General features: G+C 38.3%; 1 protein-coding gene across 4 annotated transcripts in view; it reads left to right on the top strand.

Moving 5' to 3' along the window:
* Positions 1-14149, top strand: part of cd99 (CD99 molecule (Xg blood group)) — a 29212-nt gene extending 15063 nt beyond the window's left edge. The window contains exons 3-12 of one of the 4 annotated variants that reach the window (XM_002941001.3): positions 1208-1252; positions 2160-2204; positions 4334-4366; positions 5434-5493; positions 7397-7462; positions 8821-8844; positions 9272-9295; positions 9646-9759; positions 10847-10903; positions 11702-14149. In XM_002941001.3, the coding sequence (XP_002941047.1) occupies positions 1208-1252; positions 2160-2204; positions 4334-4366; positions 5434-5493; positions 7397-7462; positions 8821-8844; positions 9272-9295; positions 9646-9759; positions 10847-10903; positions 11702-11727 (494 nt within the window). In that variant the 3' untranslated portion in view covers positions 11728-14149. The remainder of the gene's footprint in view (positions 1-1207; positions 1253-2159; positions 2205-4333; positions 4367-5433; positions 5494-7396; positions 7463-8820; positions 8845-9271; positions 9296-9645; positions 9760-10846; positions 10904-11701) is intronic. The other 3 variants (XM_002941003.5, XM_002941002.5, XM_012957612.3) reach the window with 3 other exon arrangements.
* The last annotated feature ends 5412 nt before the right edge of the window (positions 14150-19561 follow it).

Below are 19561 nucleotides of genomic sequence, written 5' to 3'. Positions count from 1 at the left end.
TTTCTAACCTTCTTGATTTTTACCTTTAACATGGGACCTTAAAGGCACGATTATATAAAGAAAACTGGACTTAATGATTAAAGAACCGTCATTTATTGTTTAATTTACAAGTTTATTAAGCTGTTTTCTTTTCCTTCTATTCTTTGCCCCACTGTTCACCAAAATGGGACCACTTTCTCTCCTTTTTTCTTCCTTTCTTTTCTACCCTTTAGGATAAAGACTGTATATTATGGAAAATTTCATCTTGATATCCAATCTGTAAAAGTTAAAAAAAGCAAATAAAAACTATTGAAATAAAAAAAGAGCAGAAAATCTTTATTAATCCAATTGGTTTGTCCCTGAAGAAGAGCACATTTAGGCGCACATTTACTAAGACACGAATTCGAATCCGAATTGGAAAAATCCGATTGGAAAACGAACATTTTGCGACTTTTTCCTATTTTTTGCGATTTTTTTTCGGCGCCTTTACGACTTTTTCAGAAAATGTCGCGACTTTTTCGTTACCAATACGATTTGCGCGAAAAAACGCGAGTTTTTTGTAGCCATTACGATGCGCTCGTATCTTGTCGCGACTTTTTCGTATTGAGCGCTCGTAAGCGGCGGGCGAAACTTTCAGATTAGCATGATTTTGGAAGCCTCCCATAGGACTCAATGGCACCCTGCAGCTCCAACCTGGCCTAAGTAAAGTCACCATAATGAAGCTTGAATGAATCCGAATCTTTCGTACTCGGCACGAAGGCTACGAAAAAGTCACAACAAAATACGAGCGCATCGTAACGGCTACGAAAAACTCGCGTAAATCGTATTGATAACGAAAAAGTCGTGACAATTTTCCGAAAAAATCTCCAAATACCGATCATTACGAAAAAAACGCAATCTGACGCATTCGGCCGGTTCGTGAGTAAGTAAATGGGCCCCTATGTGTTTGAAATGTTGGATTAATAAAGAGTTTTTGTTCTTGTTTTAAAGTCCCTGTGTGTGCGGCACTTTCTTCTTTTTATATATATATATCTATATCTATATCATTCATTCATTCAAACAATGTCTTGGAGTGTCCATAATCTAATGCCAAAAATAATTACTTCTGGGGTGCACAGCCAAATTTAATGTTTACCAAAATTATCGTGAAATAATTTTGTTACACATCTATATATCTATATTATAATGTGTATATATGTGTGTGTGTTAATATTTTTTGTTTTTGTAGACGTAACTACAAAACCTCCACTTGCTCCTACCAAAAACACTGTTGGTAAGTTATTTTATACTTTTAGATGTGAAATTCTCTAGGGAGTGAAAAATGTACATGAAATAGCATGCTCAGGATTTTGGCATGTACTTGGGACTTAGAGTTCTTGGGACTTAGCACCCTTCTGAATAGCTAATGAAGCTGAGGGGACAGGCCAATGATGTAAGGAGGTGGGAACTGCCCTCTGCAAGGAGTCGCATCCAAACCATTTTGTCTTGAACTGGACAGGTAGGGCTATGCATTTTAAAATCAGACAAGTGGTAACCCTATTCGCAACACAGATGCATGGCCACATAAAATGTATAATGTACTGAGCATCTAGTAGCTTGTAAAATTATATATATGTTTTATTACTATAATATGCATTTTAGAAAATGTATGTATTGATATTGCAAAGAAAGGCCTTAAATGATCCCTGGTGGTGACCGTACAAATTTGTAAATCCATTCAGCTGTTATTCTTATGTTTTCAAGCACACTGGGATCTTTTGGTTTCTTGATGTAATTTGCCAGTACTCTGAGACTTGTCCATAAATCTGTTTTGCTAAATTTTTACTTCAGGTTTGGCAGAGGGCTTTATTTATATATTGGGTGCCTATTTAGAAGCTGAGGGGTGGGGGTCAAAACCAGGGCCTGGTAAATGGGTCTGCAGATTACATCCCCACCCCCACTGTATTAGTGTGAAAATCTCCACATTTCATGCAAGGTTCTTGTACAGATTAAGTAATATAATGTTGGAACATGCTATTTTTCTTGAGTCTTAGGTTTTTACTTGAATTGTTTCTTAATTTCAGGACATAGTGTCTCCTAACATAATGCTCTGTTAGTATAGTACAGTAGTATTCTCTCTAAATTTGTATGTCATTGGCAATCTCCATTTATTCTTATTTTCAATTTTCTCCAATTTCTAGAACCCAAAAAACCAACTCCAAAACCAAATCCAGGTGGTGCTGATGGTAAGGATCTTTACAAAACTCATTAAAGGTATTCTGAAGCATAAAAAATCAGGTAGCCAAGTGGCTAAATTCATGGTACAGCAGTGAGATTGGGGCCATCATAAGGGATTAATACTGTAAGGGGCCCCATATATTGAATACTAATATCTGTTCCAGGGCAGAGGTAGTATTGTGGCAGCATCAAACCCAGAAACATAACTTTATAGGAATTGGACACAGTGACTGATAGTGGGGCCATGGTAAGCAGCTTTATAAAAAAAAAAAAAAAAACTCATTCTCAAAATGATTTTATTGTACCTCCTGATTGCATTAGTCTAACTGCAAGCATCGGTACCAAGCTTTAGGTAACCTCTGCTTACAATCACTCAGGGGTGATACCCCAGGCCAGTGCTCCTGTAAGCAGAAAACTGCCCTGGCCTGGGGTTCTTCGTAGCCAGCAGTGCTTCTCCTTTCTTCCAAATACCAGGGCTGACACATGAGATGTAAAGTGAAGATACAGGATTTTTTTGTAAAAGTCCGACTTTTCACTCTTGTGAATGTGCACCCAGGCGAAGAAGCAGAAGATGGAGAACTATGGCATTCACTGGAATGCCCTGGCCCAAGTGATTGACTTTCTTTATCCTTTAAAATCCTTTGCAGTGACAACCTCCATTACAAGTTTAGCTACTGTGGCAAATCAAAACAAGAACATCCTGCTTTTACCACATCAGTGTATAAACCACCCCCATCAGAGAACCTGTGAAATAATTTCCTTGAAGGAATGGCACTTCAGATTTCTACATTGAACAAACAACCACATGCACTCCCTTGGGGACCCAGAAAGAGGCCAATGAGGTTATAGCACTTGACAAGCACCACTGGACAGTAGATAAAATGATTAAACATGGAAAACTCCAGACAGGATGTTCTCGCTACATATGACTTAACTATACCCTTTTCATCAACCTCACTAGGACATATGGTACTCAATACCTAAAGTTCATGCTCCATGGCCAGGCTTTGCAAATCCACCATCATTGGAGGATTCGCTGGAGGAGGGCAAGTCCTTCAGAAGCTCCATGTACTGCAAAACGGGAAACCTTCTAAAGTACATTTTAGCATCTGCCACTGCAGCCTTTAAACTACTTTATCAAGTATACAGTACCCTTGTCTTGTGCTCTCTGGAAGCTAACTCAGCCACTTCAAATGGGCATTTCTGTCTGGTAAAGATACACAACATAATTCACTTCAAATACAGTTCCACACTGGATACTGAAGTCTGGTTAAAGCTTGGGCTTGGAGCAATACAATTTTCCCCCCATCTCAATCAAACTAAAGATTGCATACCTGTACATCCATTTTTAACATCAAAATCCCTCTGCTTCTGTTACCAGTTCCAGGCTCTGCCCATCACTCTGTCCAGAGCCCCACCAGTCTTCACTAAGGTCACTTGCCTGGTAGCATACATTAGGCAACAACACCTAACGGTCATCCCCTATCTGAAGGTTTTGCTTGTCTGTGTGCCGCAGAGAGAATTACCACCTCCCTAGTAGCAGATGCCAAATTTTTTAACATCACAGCTGAAAAATAGGAAAAGCAAAGAGCTTCCTCCCCCCCCTCCTTTCCAGACAACCATCATTTATTAGATTCTGTACAGAACTATCTAGTAAATCTTGTAAAACAATGCAACGACAATTATCAGTCAGAGCTTATTGGCCCATGTTTGGGGCCAAATCCCTTGGCCTGGCCTTTGGTATGCTACTGGTTATTAGCCAGATGTATTTGGTAAGATTAGAAATTCTTTTGGGTGAGGGTTGCATTGGTCTGTTGATGCTGATCTATATTGTCCACTATTAGAATTCGATTGTGGTCTGAGGGAAATTGGGAAATAAAGCACTCCTTGGTTGATTTCTCCAAAGGACCAGATTCTATGTTGATCGTTGGATTTAGATACTTGGTTAGCCTTGTCCTTGAACAATAGAATCATAAAGTAGAATCATTGATTTAATGGGCCAGTTTCCTATTGGTCTTTTTGTCAATGCACACTTTTGCCACTTGCAGGGATATTTCTTGCAATGGTGTGCAGTTATTTGGGTGTATTTTGAAAAGGCTTAATTTTGGAAAGTGAAATATATTTTGTTTTTCTTCAGATTTTGATCTTGGAGATGCATTTGGCCATGATGGTAAGCATTTTTCAGTCTGATGGGGGGGGGAATCTGATTTTTATACACTGTAACTAGTTTAAAATGCACTAAAAATAGAATTGGAATCACATTGAGTCTTTTGTAACTAATTTTTTAAACCAGTGTAGGCAGGCATTAAATTTGATCAGTCTACTATAAGGAAGAAAATGAAAGCTAAGAAGTAATTGGTTGCTATGGGTAACTTAGAGCAGTGTAGCACCTGGGTAAGTAAATAAATGTCTAAAGCTTTCAGAAGAGCTTTCATATCCCTAGCACTGAGGTGATGGCAAGAATCTTTACTTTAGTCTCATACTTTACCAATGCTCAACATTTTACAAGGGATTCTGAAATGTAACTAATTCTGCTTATGGCCAGGGGCAGTCTATTTAGGTTACCTCTGCTAAAACAGGGACTGCGGCAGCTCATGTTTGTTTAAGAATGATCATCTCGAAAGGAGGAATGTTCCTTCCTCAATGTTCCTATTCAAATATTTCTATGAATAAAACCGCTTTATTTTTAAAGGACCAATAGCACCAAATAAAGTTGTTAGTTCTTTGTATTCAGTACATGAAAACCATCTGTCTCCATTACCTGTGCTAAATAAGAGCTTGAGGCAGTTGATTCTATAGCTTAGTTTGCTGACTAGAACCCACTAGCAAAGTGTGGCAGAGAGCACAGAAACCTCCTTTTGTAACAGATTCATCTCAAGATGATTTTATGTAAATCATACAATAGTCATAATCCTCCAATAAGCTATTAAAAGTGAAAAGCCCTTTGCAGTTGGATCTTAGGCTTCCAAAATTCACTCTCCTATGCCCCACCTGGAAATCAGAACTGTCATGTGATGTCAAACAAAGCTGCTTATCACTTGTAGAGAGCTCACTGGGCATTCTCATTACAAAACCCCTAATTTAATCATGAATTGTAATGTCTTTTAGAGAACTCCTTTGGGGCTTCCTGGTCAATATAAAATCTTACAGGACAACGATATCTCAAGAAATAAGTCGGTGTGGGAATGTGATATAACTTTTGATGAAATTTCTTATTTTTTAATTTATTTTTCTTAGATAAAGGCAAGGAAACTCCCAAACCTAAGCCAGGTGGTGGAGCTGGAGGAGCAGTTGATGGTAAGATTCTTGATGATAATCAAACCAGACCTGTTTCACTTTTTATGTACCTTTTAGCCTTCCCAAACTTGCTAGTTTGTAGTGTATATATGAAAGAAGAGTAACTTGTTCCAATCTTGTTAAAATATAACTCCCAAACAGATTTACAAAACTGACTGTTTTACTCCTTTCGTTTGATAAATCTAGCAATGAAGTAATGAAACTTACGGAGAAAACCCTTTATTTTTGACAGTGCTTTATCTGTTATTTATATAGTGCTGACACATTCCCGTAGTGTTTTACAGAGATTATACATCATTCACATCAGCACCTGCCCCAGTGGAGCTTACAGTGTAAGCCCTGGTCACATGGAGCATTTGCTCCACTTCTCTCCACTTGCAGTTTTTAGTAAGGTGGAGAGAAGTGACCCCCTTAAATTCACATCTTTCTGTAGTTGCATTGACAATCACAGCTTCCTTTGCAGAGCGGAAGCAGAGATAGGGCCGAAAATGCATGCTTTTCCCATTTTTGGGCTAGTCTCAGCTGTTGCTCCACGTAGCTGCACGCAGGCAAAAGCTGTGATTGTCAATGCAGCTACAGGGAGATGTGTATTAAAGCAGATCCACTTTTCTCTGCCTGACTGAAAACAGCAGGTGGAGAGAAGCGGAGCAAATGCTCTGTTTGACCAGGGTCTGAGGTCCATATCACATTCACACACAGCCAAATAACCTAAGCCTGTGTGATTTTTGGAGTCTGTGAGGTAGGGAGAGCATACAAACTCTTGCATATAGTATCCATCTTGGAATAACCTTAGTACTGAAAGGCAGATGTGCTGCCCACTGAGCCACCTTGCTACTAAATATAGTTATGCATGGATAATGATTTGGACTAAACATTCAAAGATGGTTGGGTAGTTCAAGTTGCCCACATGTATTATTGCATGAATACTAGCTTATTTTTGAGCCTCTCAATAATCTATGTGCTATACTTCTAATACAATAAATGGGCTACTTTATCTTATTTGTTTTTTGCACAACGCTGCAAGTAAAACACTCTCCGCAATCTGGCTAAATTGTGGGGAAAAAATGCGAAAGAAGTTCATTTTCCCACCATAAAACCATTAAGCTGAATCAGCACAAGTATTGTGGTTTTACTTGTGGCGATTTGAAGGTTAGGAAAGGGGAAAGCATTTTTGGGAGATCTGTCACCCACAGTAGCACAGGTTTACCAGGATGGCGACAAACCTTATCTGCCAGTATCGTAGAACTTAAAGGAGAACTAAAGCCTAACTAAGGAAGTAGGGCAGAAATGTTGTACATTATGTTTTGGGCTTCTGTACCAGCCCAAGGCACCCACTTTAGCAGGGAAGATCTGTGTGTCCAAAGTTGCCCCCAGTAGCTCCCCATCTTCTTTTCTGCCGATTCACTGTACATGCTTAGTGCGGCTGTCACTGACCTGAGCTTAGGGACTGGCTCACAGTATACTGTGTATATAGAATATAAATTAAACAGTTAAAGGCTGATTAGTAATTTATTCAGATTCAGAGCCCCATAGCATCAGTTTAAATAACAGACAGAGAAACTAATTTTGCAGCAAATAATTTGCAGCAACCCCTAAGCTTAGCTTCTCAACAGCTGCTCAGAGCCCACTGAGCATGTGCATTGTCCCGGACAGTTCTAACAGAATCCAAGATGGGGAGCTCCTGTGACAACCGTAAAGACCTTTATCATTACTACTATATAGATGCTGAAACTTTAAGCTGGTGCAGTTTATTATATAAAATATGGCATTTCTAGCTATGATCATTTTTAGGGTTTAGTTCTCTTTGAAGTTGGCTTTAGTTTAGGAAGATAAACAGAGGGCAGGTATCATTCATGATTCTTTACTAAAGGTGGCCATACACGGGCTGTTTTATGTCTTTTAGGGGGAACTATCAGTGATGATGACCTTTTTGATCCCGCTGGCAAACCTTTACCTGATGACCCCAAAGGTAAAGATGAAATAAGAATTTATCTAATGCCTTAATTTTATAAAGTAAACAAATTGTTTTGCTCAGATAAGCTAGGGCCTTTTCTGACAGTTGCAGGTCTGGAGCTGTTTGTTGTTTCCTTTTGCTGTTAGTATGAAGTAACCTATAAAGATATTGTTTATTGAATAAAACCAATGTGTGCTGATATTGGGTAAAATTAAACCAATCCTCATTTAAGGTGAAGGAAAAACATTTGCGCCTTTGCTAAACATGCGCAATACAAAGAGCTAAAATGGATTCAGGGTATTCTTTTAATTAAAAAAAAATACATTAGCCCTGTGGCAAACTTTGTAACTTTAATTAGATAACACTTGGATAGGATAGATATGGGACCTGTTATCCAGAATGCTAAGATCTGGGGGTTTTCAGATGAGGGATCTTTCCATAATTTGGGTCTCCATACCTTATGTTTGCTAAAAATAAACGTAAACATTACTAAAGCCCAATAAGATTGTTTTATCTCCAATAAGGATTCATTATATCTTAGTTGGGATCAAGTACAATGTACAGTTTTATTATTACAGAGAAAAAGGAAATTTTAAAACATTTTAATTGATTAAAATGGAGTCTGCTAGATGACCTTCCCATACTTTGGAGCTCTCTGGATAAGGGATCCCATACCTGCACTTTATTAACTCCCAAGTTCTTGGTTACTCAGTATAAATATCAGAGGAAATGATATGTAACGTGCATGCAAAGTGGAGTGCCGTTACAGGGGTTAATAGGACAAATCCTAAAGTCTGCATAAAGTCACATAGTAAAGATTAGAGGTTACATGATGAATTCTGAGCTTGTCACGCTTGCCAGCAATATTATAGCACATTCTGTTTTGCTTGAGTAACACTATAATCAGTGGCTTTCTGGCTTTATTTGGAGCCCCCTTTTCATAAAAAAGGGATGTGCCAATGCTTCTCCAGCCTTCTCCACATGCTGCATTAGCCTTCTTAAAACAACCCTCAATATTTGTGAACAAGAAAAATATTTAGTGAGAAATTACCTGTTCGGCTGCTATGGATGACAGGTGTGGGCCAAACTTTGCCTATATTACTTTATAATCCCACCCAGTGTTAATTCCCTAATAAAGGGAGTTATAGTCGGGCATATACGGGCAATTTTTTTTCAGTTGAATAAGTCATAGCAACCTATCTTATGCTAGTTTTTATTATTTTAACATGAAACATGTTCCCTTGTGTCTTTTTAACGTACTGGCAATTAAAAAAAAAAAACAAATTTCCTCAACCATACCGATATAACTGGTGGTTGAATAGTGCCATATAAAGTTCTAATTTTGTTCCTTTCTGTTTAAATGGTTTCACTAGACCGTGAATATCTACCATCCGCTGGTAGGTTTTATATTTTATTTTACTGTATCTCAATATTCCCTACCTTCACTCTTAAAATCCTTCAGATTTTTTTTTTCCATATTTTGAACACTTTCCTGGCATTCCGAGAAACAAATAGAATGAAACTTGACTGTCTTTTGTTTTCCCCTACTCTTGGTTATATAGTTAGACATGTTTAATGATAGAATAAGCTTCCAACTAAAGAAGGCTGTGCCTCCCAGTTACGGATTGGTGCAATGAGTTTATTTTGCTTTCTAAATCCTGTTAATGGCATGATCTCAACAGCTAATTTCCACCTAACAGATCTTTCTATGTGCTGTACCTACGCTATCCGCTTTGCTTATGCATGCTCACTTACTTAAAATCGTGTTCTTTATTGACCTGTCATAGAGCAGAACAGTAAATCAGATCATCATTTTCTTTGCAGATGAAGGACAGAATGATGAACAACGTAAGTGTTTATCAACAATATTCTTAACTAATCTAAGGCAAAGTGCAGGCACCACTGTTTTTTTTAATGGAAACTAGGGGATTCACCAGATTTTCTCAAAAGGTGATGTGTATTGTATATTTTTCAGGGCCGCAAATGTGGCTGAATTTAATGTTATGGTAAGCAGGAAGTTAGAAAGTTAAGAGTTTTTCAATTTATACTTTCTCAGTCCCAAACTTTGGGAACCACTGGCTTTTAGTGAAATAGAGCAAGCCAGAATAGTGGGAGAAGGCCTTGGTCCCACTTAGCTGCATTATGTAAGGCCCAAGTGATGCAAATTGCCTGTATGAAATCATATTTTCCACTTGCAGCAAAGAGCAACTTGATAGCAGGAATAGTGGGAGCAGTTGGTGCTGCAGCTGTTGGAGCAGTATCTAGCTTTATAGCTTACCAGAAGAAGAAACTGTGTTTCAAAGAATCAAACGGTAAGTCTTTAGAGTAAGCACCCATCGCTATTTTGCAATGCAAGGTATGGTTTCTAATCTCCATGCCAGTGGCAGAAATGCTGAGGGGGGGGGGGGGGGGGGTTTGGGTACTGGTGTTACAACTGCACCCCTGTGGGGCTTTCAAAATATACCACAGCATGCTGAAGGCGGAAGCGAGTAAAGCTATGTGTGCAGGGGGTGAGGGGTCCGGTCTTTATATTTGCACTGCTGCTCCAAGCACTTTCTCCTGGCCTGAAAGCTATGTTTCAGATGGGGGAATAAAACACAAAACAGTGCCCTGGGTAGGAAAAGTAGGATGTCACAATTTAGTTACTTTTGTTCCAGGGCTTCTGACTTGAATATGCGCCATAGAGTAAAATGCAACCAATGAATTTTGTTTTTTCACTAAAATAGTGTCCCTGGGGAAAAAATGGATGTATTAGGCAGTGTGTAACATTGACACCGCAAAGTGAATTTGAGCTGGTAATTGATATAGCCACCAGTTCAACTAATAATATAAAACAATGGATGGAAACTGTATTGCCCCAGATCAGGGCTGCCATTAAGGAGGGTACAGTTGTCCTGTGACAAATGGGGGTTGAGGTGGAAAAATGCAGTGTCAATAAAAACTTGGCTTGTAGTTAGTTTATGAGGGTTCACTAAATCAAGGGTTACATTTGGTGGAGTGGTTTAGGCAGATCAAGAGGCATGCTGGCAGCTTTAATTTTTGTGTTTGGGCCCCTTTTTACTTGTTGGCAATGCCCATGCCCCTATCAGTGTATCAGATTAAGATGTCAGCATGTGGTGCTCTTGGGGGTAAAAGAAAAAAAAAAAGACTACATAAGACATTCCAAGGAAATGGGGTCCTAGGGATAGCATACCTGTTACAATAAATTAATCAATAAATTAACATGTTATTATCCCATTAATACAGCTTTAGACTTCAGTCAAGTGCTTGGATCTATATCTCGTTCATACTGAAATTAGACCCAGTGTTGTATGACTGTGACAATCAAAGTGGCTAGTATGATATAGTCCTAAGAAGTTTATGTATTACTTAACACTGTTGCTCTTTATATTTAAAAAGGTGACCCAGAAAATGTAAACATGGAAAGCTACAAAGGGGATCAAGCAGAGCCACAAGGTCAGTAATAAGTGGGAATAGATTGATACATATTGGTAGAAGCTAAATACATACATGTTCTAATAAGAAAATAATCATTATATAACAGAATATTAAGATATTGCACTCTTTAGGAAGGTTAAAGGGCTATTTGAGTGCCCATTGATTCCTTCTCTTTTCTTCCTAAAGTCTTCTAAAGAGAATGCAAGCATGAAATCGAAATCCTTTCTTCACCAGAAGGATTGACTGTACCTGCTGTTTTGCTTAAAAGAAATATTGTTGCTATAAAAGTTCCTCTAAAGAGTAATGGTCAAGTTACTTTCTTGCCATAGAAAGTAGAATCTATGGCATAGGACTGTAGATTGTCTGGTTAGTGCTCCATGCAACTGCCACTAAAAGTCAGTTCTTTTGGAGGATAGGCCCATGGTCTATTCTCTGGTGGGCCCCTGACTCCCAGTCCGACACTGGGGCTAAGTTATGGCTACAGATATGGGATTTGGCTTGAACAGAAATTTCCACCAAATTCGGACATGTATTCTGGGTCAGGGGGTAGCACTGACAACATCCTATTCAATCAAATGATCGGACATTTTTGAAAACTTCTTAAAATGGAGTCCAGAAGAGGACCACAACCACCACATGTATGACCATTCATATGGTATCTATGTTTTTGAAAAACCAAATGGTAATTAGTAGGTAGGAATCTTGTTTTAATATAGGGATGCTCTAATTTTGGTTTTTGTTTGGTTTTTTTTTGTTTTTTTGCTTGCATTTTAAAAATGATCTAAATACTGTGTTTTCTTTTTGCTTTGTTTTTAGTTCAAACTTCCCTTCTTGCCAAATAATCTTGGAAATGAAGACATCCAATGAATTCTGCAACCCTTTTCATACAAGTGGCCAATTATGGAGAAGCAATATCAGCCATTTAGGCTTTTCTAAAACTGCCTAAAATCCCTAGTAGTAGAACTCCATTCAGGAAAACAGTAGTGCTCAGTTACATAAGATTTGGGTATTGAAAACTGAAAATCATGCGTTGTTTGAGGTGTATATACTTTAGTTTAACTTTTAGACTTTTTTGTCAGATGAGCAAATTTTTCTCTCCCTCCTTTTACTTACTCTATTCAGTATATGAAATATACTGCCGTTCAGTATCAGAAAAATCACCAGCTTCTTATTCATGTAGTAATGGGATAAAAGTAGATCATGTTCCACTGAATGTACCTATGTGTGTGTGTTCTGGGGAATATTCTTCAGTGTTGGTTGTTAAGCTTTATTCCATTTTCCGTTTTTAACTTTTTTTTTTTTTTTGCTCTTAAAAGCATAGGTCAAAATTTGTCTTAAATTCTTGGAGATGTTTGTTCCATATATACTGATATGACTTGAATGTAAATACCACAATGCCTTAATCATCTAGGTCAGCATATAACATATCTACTAATTCCTTAACTGTTTTCTTCATGTAGAAGGCATGTGTTAAGCTTTATTAGCTATATATTCCCCCACAATAGCAAGAGTTTTTGGATTGTTTAACATATAAGGCTTATGTCACTGAGCGCATTGATAGCTGCTACTTGAAGTTGTGGTTAAAAACAGTCTGCTTTTCCTGGGTTGCTTCCTTTTGACATCCACTGGAAACACAAGGGGTTGCAATCATACACCCTTGTGACAATGCCCATGTACTTTCTTTAGTTGTTGCCTTAAACTGTTTGAACAGGTTAGGGTATTGCCACACAGGGTGTTTTGTCACCCGCAGTACTGCGGCCAACAAAGTGTCACAAAGGCTGTAATGTGAATCACTGGTGGGAAAACATACCTGTCGTGAAGCAGCCGGGGGTTTCCTGGTGATGGGGGGGGGATTGTGTACTTGTGTGCTTTATTGGAGTGATAAGGAACCAATCTTATAACAAAAGTACTTCATGTGGAATGAAATAATTTATTTCATGGATACTGAAAATATATTGAGAATGGGTTTTGATATGTTTTATCATCTTGTTTTACTTCATTTATGTTGCTCAGTAGTGTGTGCAATCTCCCCCATATATTGAGGTACACATGTTTACAAGATCACTTTTTTAGACATGTGGGCCACATCCCCCCACATGAATCACTTTTTGTGGTTTTATACTAATGCTGGCCATAAGCTGGATTCCAAGGGCCAGTATACCCTCCTTCCTTAACATTCGCTCAATCTCTATATGATTTTGACTTGGAAAGGTGATGGGTGTTTTACATGAAGAAACACATGGGGGTCTTGCAGATTTAAACGTATTATTGTATCCTATCCTTGTAATAATTTATCACTGATCATATGAAAACAAGCCTTCCATGAGTTTATTTAGCACTATCTGCATGACAAAGACATTTGTCAATCTAACTCCTGTTCAGGTCTAATTGCCAATATTCTTCCACCAACAATGACCTACTAGAATGTCATGATGTAGAACTGGGGAGCATTCAGTCCAAACTTGTTTGGCATTATGTAAACTTAGTATCACCAAAGTGCCATTCCAAGCCAAAGTACCAGGGCAAAGCACCGCTAGTTGCCTGTAGTTAACATATATTTCATGGTTCCATTAAGAAACTGAATAATGAACTTCAGTGCCTTGTCGTTAATTTCACCTTTCCTTTGCCCCATACATCTCCAGGAAAAAGTAGCACAGCAAAAATATGTGGAATTGATGACTGTTAGTTCTTGCTGTGGACAATCGGGGGTGCCAAAGTGGCGCACCTTTGCAGTTTTGGTTGGAAATTGAATCATTCAACTAAGGTTCAGGTGACTGTCATGCCTGTATATAGTAACCACAGAAAAATCTGATTTTATAACCTTAATTCGGGAAAATAGCAGTAAATAGCAGACAAGTCTGGTTTTGCATTAGTGAATATTCTGGCGTTAGTGGGTCTCTTGCCAATTTTGTATCTGTGTGTGTGTGTATATGTTATACACATATATACATATTTTTAGGTGTGTTATTATATACTGCATAAACTCCAAAACCTCATCACTGGAAAGGCAATTCCCAAGTCCAACAATTACTAATTTAAGGTTCAATAATTGTAAATGTTGCCAATTTTAGTATAGTGTGTTTTTGAATTTAGTTTGAAGTGGTTCAGTGGTTGTTTTCTAAAAAGTCAACATTTGTGCATTAAATTATAAGGTTTTTAATTGGATTAAATGTGTATCACAATGATGTGAACTTAGGTCAATTTATTTCGCTGGAATAAACTTTGTTAGCAGTTAACTGTGGCCATTAAAAACATTTTTGTCTATTTCATGTGTATTTTTTTTTATTTTCTTTGTTGTTTGTCCTCAAGTCTGTTCAATGCCTTTAAAGATAAGCAAAAAAGAGGGGGAAAAAAAAGCTGAAGCCCTCTTTAGTGAACCTTGAAGTTTATATGGGTATTCTGGAGTCACATGTAATAACAGCTTTACATTTATGTTAATGGTTTGACTTTTACATTGATTTATAAGTGGTGTCTTATAACAGGCCTTTGTTTTAAATTAAAGGCTTCTGCAATTATTGGTTGATTTTCCCCATAAAACTACTCTATTGTCCCATTTTTTGACTAGTAGTCTCGCATTGGGTATTTCTTACAGGACATGTCAACCCCAAAAATAATTTTTTGCCTATTTGGAATAGAAAACACAATTCCAAGCAAATTTCCAAAGTGAATTTATTAAAACTTTTTTGGTGCTTTAAAAGTTATTTGTAAATGTAAGTGCTATTGAAAGCAGCATTTTCTGAACTCTTGGTTGTTCCTATTTAAAAAATGTTGCAAAGGTCAGTCTCTTCCAGCAAGGCTGGCAAACACCACTTCTAGTAACAATTATATTTTGGGTTGACTTGTCGTTTAAGGACTTTCATGTCTGCACAGCTGAATATTTTGAGAATGAGATCTAGAAAACACTTATACCAAACGCGCCAAGCAATGAATGCAGTGTTGGATTGGCCTGTTGGGGTACAGGAGTTACTCCCAGTGGGACCCTTGCCCTTTCTGGAGCACAAAGCATTAACTTTTTTCTAATTTTTCCAGGTTCTGCTTGTGTTTCATTTATTCTTAGCAGTGAGAAAGATAGGAAAGAGTTGGTGAGTCTGTGATGGGGTAAGAGAAATTACTAAGGCCAAAAATTATTGCCATAGATAAGCAAGAGAATGCAGGGAGGCTAATTATATAAAGCTGGAGGGGTGGGTCTTTGATAGAAATTGCACAGTGTAAACGGGGGAGCAAGAGTTAAACAATTATATAGTCTGAGCTGCAAACAGGACAGACACTTTGGGTCTTTGTCTGCCTGTGCTGTCCTCTATAGTCTGTCTGTATCCACTGTATTTATCTGTGCTCTTTAACAGCTTGTACTAGCAATAATGCAGAGCACAATGCAGCAAACGGAACTCATAGGAGAGCGCCACTTCCAACATAAAATTAATCCTGAATGTGTCTTTATGGAAGCAGCTACTCTGGTTGCCATAATATCTCTGTACTGTATATAATATTTCCCCATATACTTCAGTGAACAGGCATCTGGAGGGCAAAAAACAGTGCCTTCTACCCTGTATCAATCACATTTGAAAAAGTGAACTTCTCAAACATGAATCAGAAGAAAACATTTTAGGGCTTTGGGTGGTGGGCCCTTGGTGTCCCAGTCAAACACTGAATGAACATCTTGCTCCCCGCTATGTACCCACCCACCTTTAACCATAAACACAGTGTTTCCTTTCAGTTTTAAAAATGTAGCACATATCACTGTGCCTGTAACTGACCATTTATGGAGCATTTTCTATAACAATGGTGTTATTGTAAGCTTCTAAAATCTTCCTATCTGTGCCAGTGGTGTAGAATATTCCTAACAGTGTTTTTTGTTGCCTTAAGTTACATTTTGCACAGGCACAAATGTATCACTAGGGGCAAATCCTGTTATTTTGAATGGTACAATGTACGACTACAAAGTACACCCATTATTGCTTAGGCGCTTACATTTCAATACTGCCAACAAACAGCACAAAAGATGCACTTAACTCAGTTGGACAGCACTGACCTACACTTTGCCAGTTTATGATAAGTTATTTGTTTATATTTCAGCCTTGCATTTAAACAACTGCCTGGTTGCTAAGGTAAAGACCCTAGCAACTAAATACTTAAAGGAGAAGGAAAGGTAAAAACTAAGTAAGCTTTATCAGAAAGGTCTATGTAAATACAGCCATAAGCACTAACAGAAAAGCTGCACTGAGTCCTCTGTCAAAAGAAACACAGGGTTTCTTGTCTCTATTTTTGTAAACATGTTATGTTGTCTAAATTTCTCTCTCAGAAAAATCCTTAATTCCCTGGGCCAGAGTCTGCGCAGTTCCCTTTTCTCTCCTGCTCCCACAAGAATGCCAAGAACACCCTCCCCCCCCCCTCACTTAGGAATGTGTGATCTGAGCAATATCCGCTAGAGCTGTAGCAGGAAGCTACTTAAAATGGCTGCTGCTATCTTAAGCAAACAGAGTTTCTAGAGCTGTTTACTAGGGTATGGTAGTAGTTTCTGCAGAATAAATATATTGTTCTAGGTGGCACTAATGTGGCAAATCTATTGGCAGTAAAATGCCAAAATGACTTAAAGTTAAAGTAACTAAGCCATAATAAATGAAAACAAATTACAAAGTCTCAGAATATCCCTGTCTGTGTCTTACTAAAGGTTAATGGACATGGAAACCCTACATTTCCTTTAGTTAGTAAGGAAATGCTCCCATAAGAATCCTCTATGTTGGCATGTATGCAATGTTAAGCATGTTATTTTCTGGATGCCTGCTATTCCACTGGAATTTAGGGTAAACAAATGGTGATTTGTGTGTATTTGCACCTTACACTTTGCATGTACATAAATAAAGGAGCCCTTTTATGTCTTGGATTTTATTAGCAGTCTGTAGCATGATGGCTAGCCTACCTAGCTCTCGGTGCTGCAAATGCCACATTAACCTCTAGGTGACAGTCACACATTGTATTCCAGGCAGTGCTGGGCTAGGGATTTATGATATCTGATTCTGTACTGCAAGTATCTCCAGGATTCCCAGGGCGCTTTCCCTCAAAGAAATAACTTTCTAAGCAATTGTGTGATTAAATAGGCAGGGGTCATGACAAGTTGCTGTATTGACAGCAAGGATGACCCCTTCATTTTTCCAGATCAGCATAAAGCAGAATACCTGGATATTGTATGAGCCACAGTTAATCAATTTAAGCATTTCTGATCTCTTTTGGGTGCTGCTGATATATAAAAGAGTGAATGCAAATGTATATACGATTACATTTTGCACATTAGTTATTCGTATAGAGAGAAAAAACGCATTTGCAATAATGAATGTAGCGCATGGTTATTAGTATAGAAAGAAAAAAATGCATGCGCAAGAATCCTAGGAAGGTGAACACATTACCATGGTGAAAATTAGTTTATGCATGCACATATACGCTAATATGTTACTATGGCAACTATTCGTGTATAAGAAAAGACGCATGCACACAAACGCCAGGAAAGCCTCTGAGGAAGTCGCAAGAGGAAAAGCGCCAGATTTACGTCATCCAGGTACGCCTCATGACCACGCGGTTTAGAACACCGGCTTGGGACATCCTAACCAGTGGAACCGATGCGGACACCTTTGGAGAGACTTTCCTAAAGCATAATGATGGCTTTTAAATTGTGAGTGTCGCAATTTTTAAATCTATATATATTAATAAAAAGGCTTTATGCTATTTAGCACTCCTGTAAATATAAATGGGATTTATTTAAGGCAAGAAAGTTTTGATGTTTAAAGTACCCACTTCTACCTTATAGAGTGCACCAAGTGAAAGATCAATTACACCACTTTCTATCTGCATATGAAAAGGGAATAGCCCTACAAAGAATACTGCACTATATTGTGATTTTTCTTTCTTTTTTTCCTGTGCTTTAAACGCTGGCTTTATATACTACAACCTGTTGATTGCTGCTGATATATAACTGTATGAGCATAGTACATGGCTGGGGGCTGGCAGGGGCTGAGGATACTGGAAGTGATACTGGGAATGGTGTGAGCAATCAGGGTAGAGCTCATGTTAGGGCTGATACATTGATATGCTGGAAGCAGGGTTACTACAGGTCATGGCCAGGGGAAAAATATACTATAAATATTTACTGTATGAAATCCAATAAATGACTCACGAGGTTGCTCCCTGCAGTATTGGTTAGCTGCTGTTTTTAATGTGCACTTGCCAGCTCACACTATTTGGCCCTAAATACTCTCCTATCATATGTTAAAGGTTGTAGTTTAACCCCTGCAACCTTCAACTGCATATTGCGATACTGTGACTTCTACAACTTCTAAAGTGCTACAGTTAAAGCTTTCATTTTCCTTTCCTACAGCTGTTGTACTTATCGGGGCAGATGTCTCTACAGGGGATCAATGGGGTGGTGCGGGATGCACAGCAGCAAAAATAAAATAAGGCCACTTTTTAGGTCACTCCCTCTTTTAAAGGGAAACCCCTGTAATACCCACCTCCTTTACAAGATTTTAAGAAAAATAAAGCATTAGTAATATTTCCCCTGAGTCTTATAATTCACAACCTGTGGGTACTGGTACCTCAACTACATAATATATGTCCCAAGCAGTTGAAATCGCACTTTAAGTGCTTTATATACAGTGATCGAGATTAGTACTGACACACTAGATGTTATGCTTCTGGAGAAGCATTGGGTTTGACATCCTTAGTATACTTTATCCCCCCACCCAAGGAGCTCTCTTACCTACACCAGCATGAGTGGCCAGAAAGGGGGGTGTAGGTAGGAGCTGCTGTTCCCCTTGAAAAAACTTAATGGGGTCTATGCCTTTAAATTAACTTTTTTCAGTTATTTAGCTTTTTGTTTCACAGCTCTCTAGTTTGCAATTTCAGCTGCTAGGTGGTTGTGAGGTTCTTGTTTACCTTAGCAACCAGGCAGTGCTTAAATCAGAGACTGAAGTATAACCAGTATGGACCCTGAATAAATAAATAAGGAATAAAAAGTAACAATAATGAAATTGTAGGCTCACGGAACAATCTTTTTTTTTTTTTTTTTAGGTAGCAGGATCAGTGATTTCAATATGAAAGCTGGAAAGATGCAGAAGAAATAATTAAAAATCTAACAAAGATAAACAATGAAGACCAATAGCAAAATTCCTAGGAACAGGACATTCTATAACCTAGAATGTTATATAGTAACAAGTTAACTTAAAGGTGAACCACCCCTTTAAGAACATAGACAGTGGGTGACTAATGTTACTTTAATATAATCACTGATGCAGCGCACTGTATGGCACTGGAGTGATGTATATAGCCCTGGTACACTGTATTACACTGCAGATGTACATTTGTGGCACTGGCACATTGTGTATGGCACTGAAGATGTACATTTGTGGCACTGGCATATTGTGTATGGCACTGAAGATGTAGATTTATGGCACTACACACTGTATAGCACTGAAGATGTTTATTTGTGGTACTGGCACACTGTAGCACTAAAGATATACATCTGTGGCACTACACACTGAAGATGTATTTTTGTGGCACTGACACACTGTGTATGGCACTGAAGATGTGTATTTGTAGCACTTTATATTGTGTATGGCACTGAAGATGTACATTTGTGGCACTACACACTGTGTATAGCACTGAAGATGTGTATTTGTGGCACTACAC

Source organism: Xenopus tropicalis, chromosome 2, assembly GCF_000004195.4.
Source record: "Xenopus tropicalis strain Nigerian chromosome 2, UCB_Xtro_10.0, whole genome shotgun sequence".
In the NCBI taxonomy this organism is placed as follows: Eukaryota; Metazoa; Chordata; class Amphibia; order Anura; family Pipidae; genus Xenopus; species Xenopus tropicalis.
Note: the sequence above shows the minus strand (reverse complement) of the source record. Positions and strands in the feature narration are given on the sequence as shown.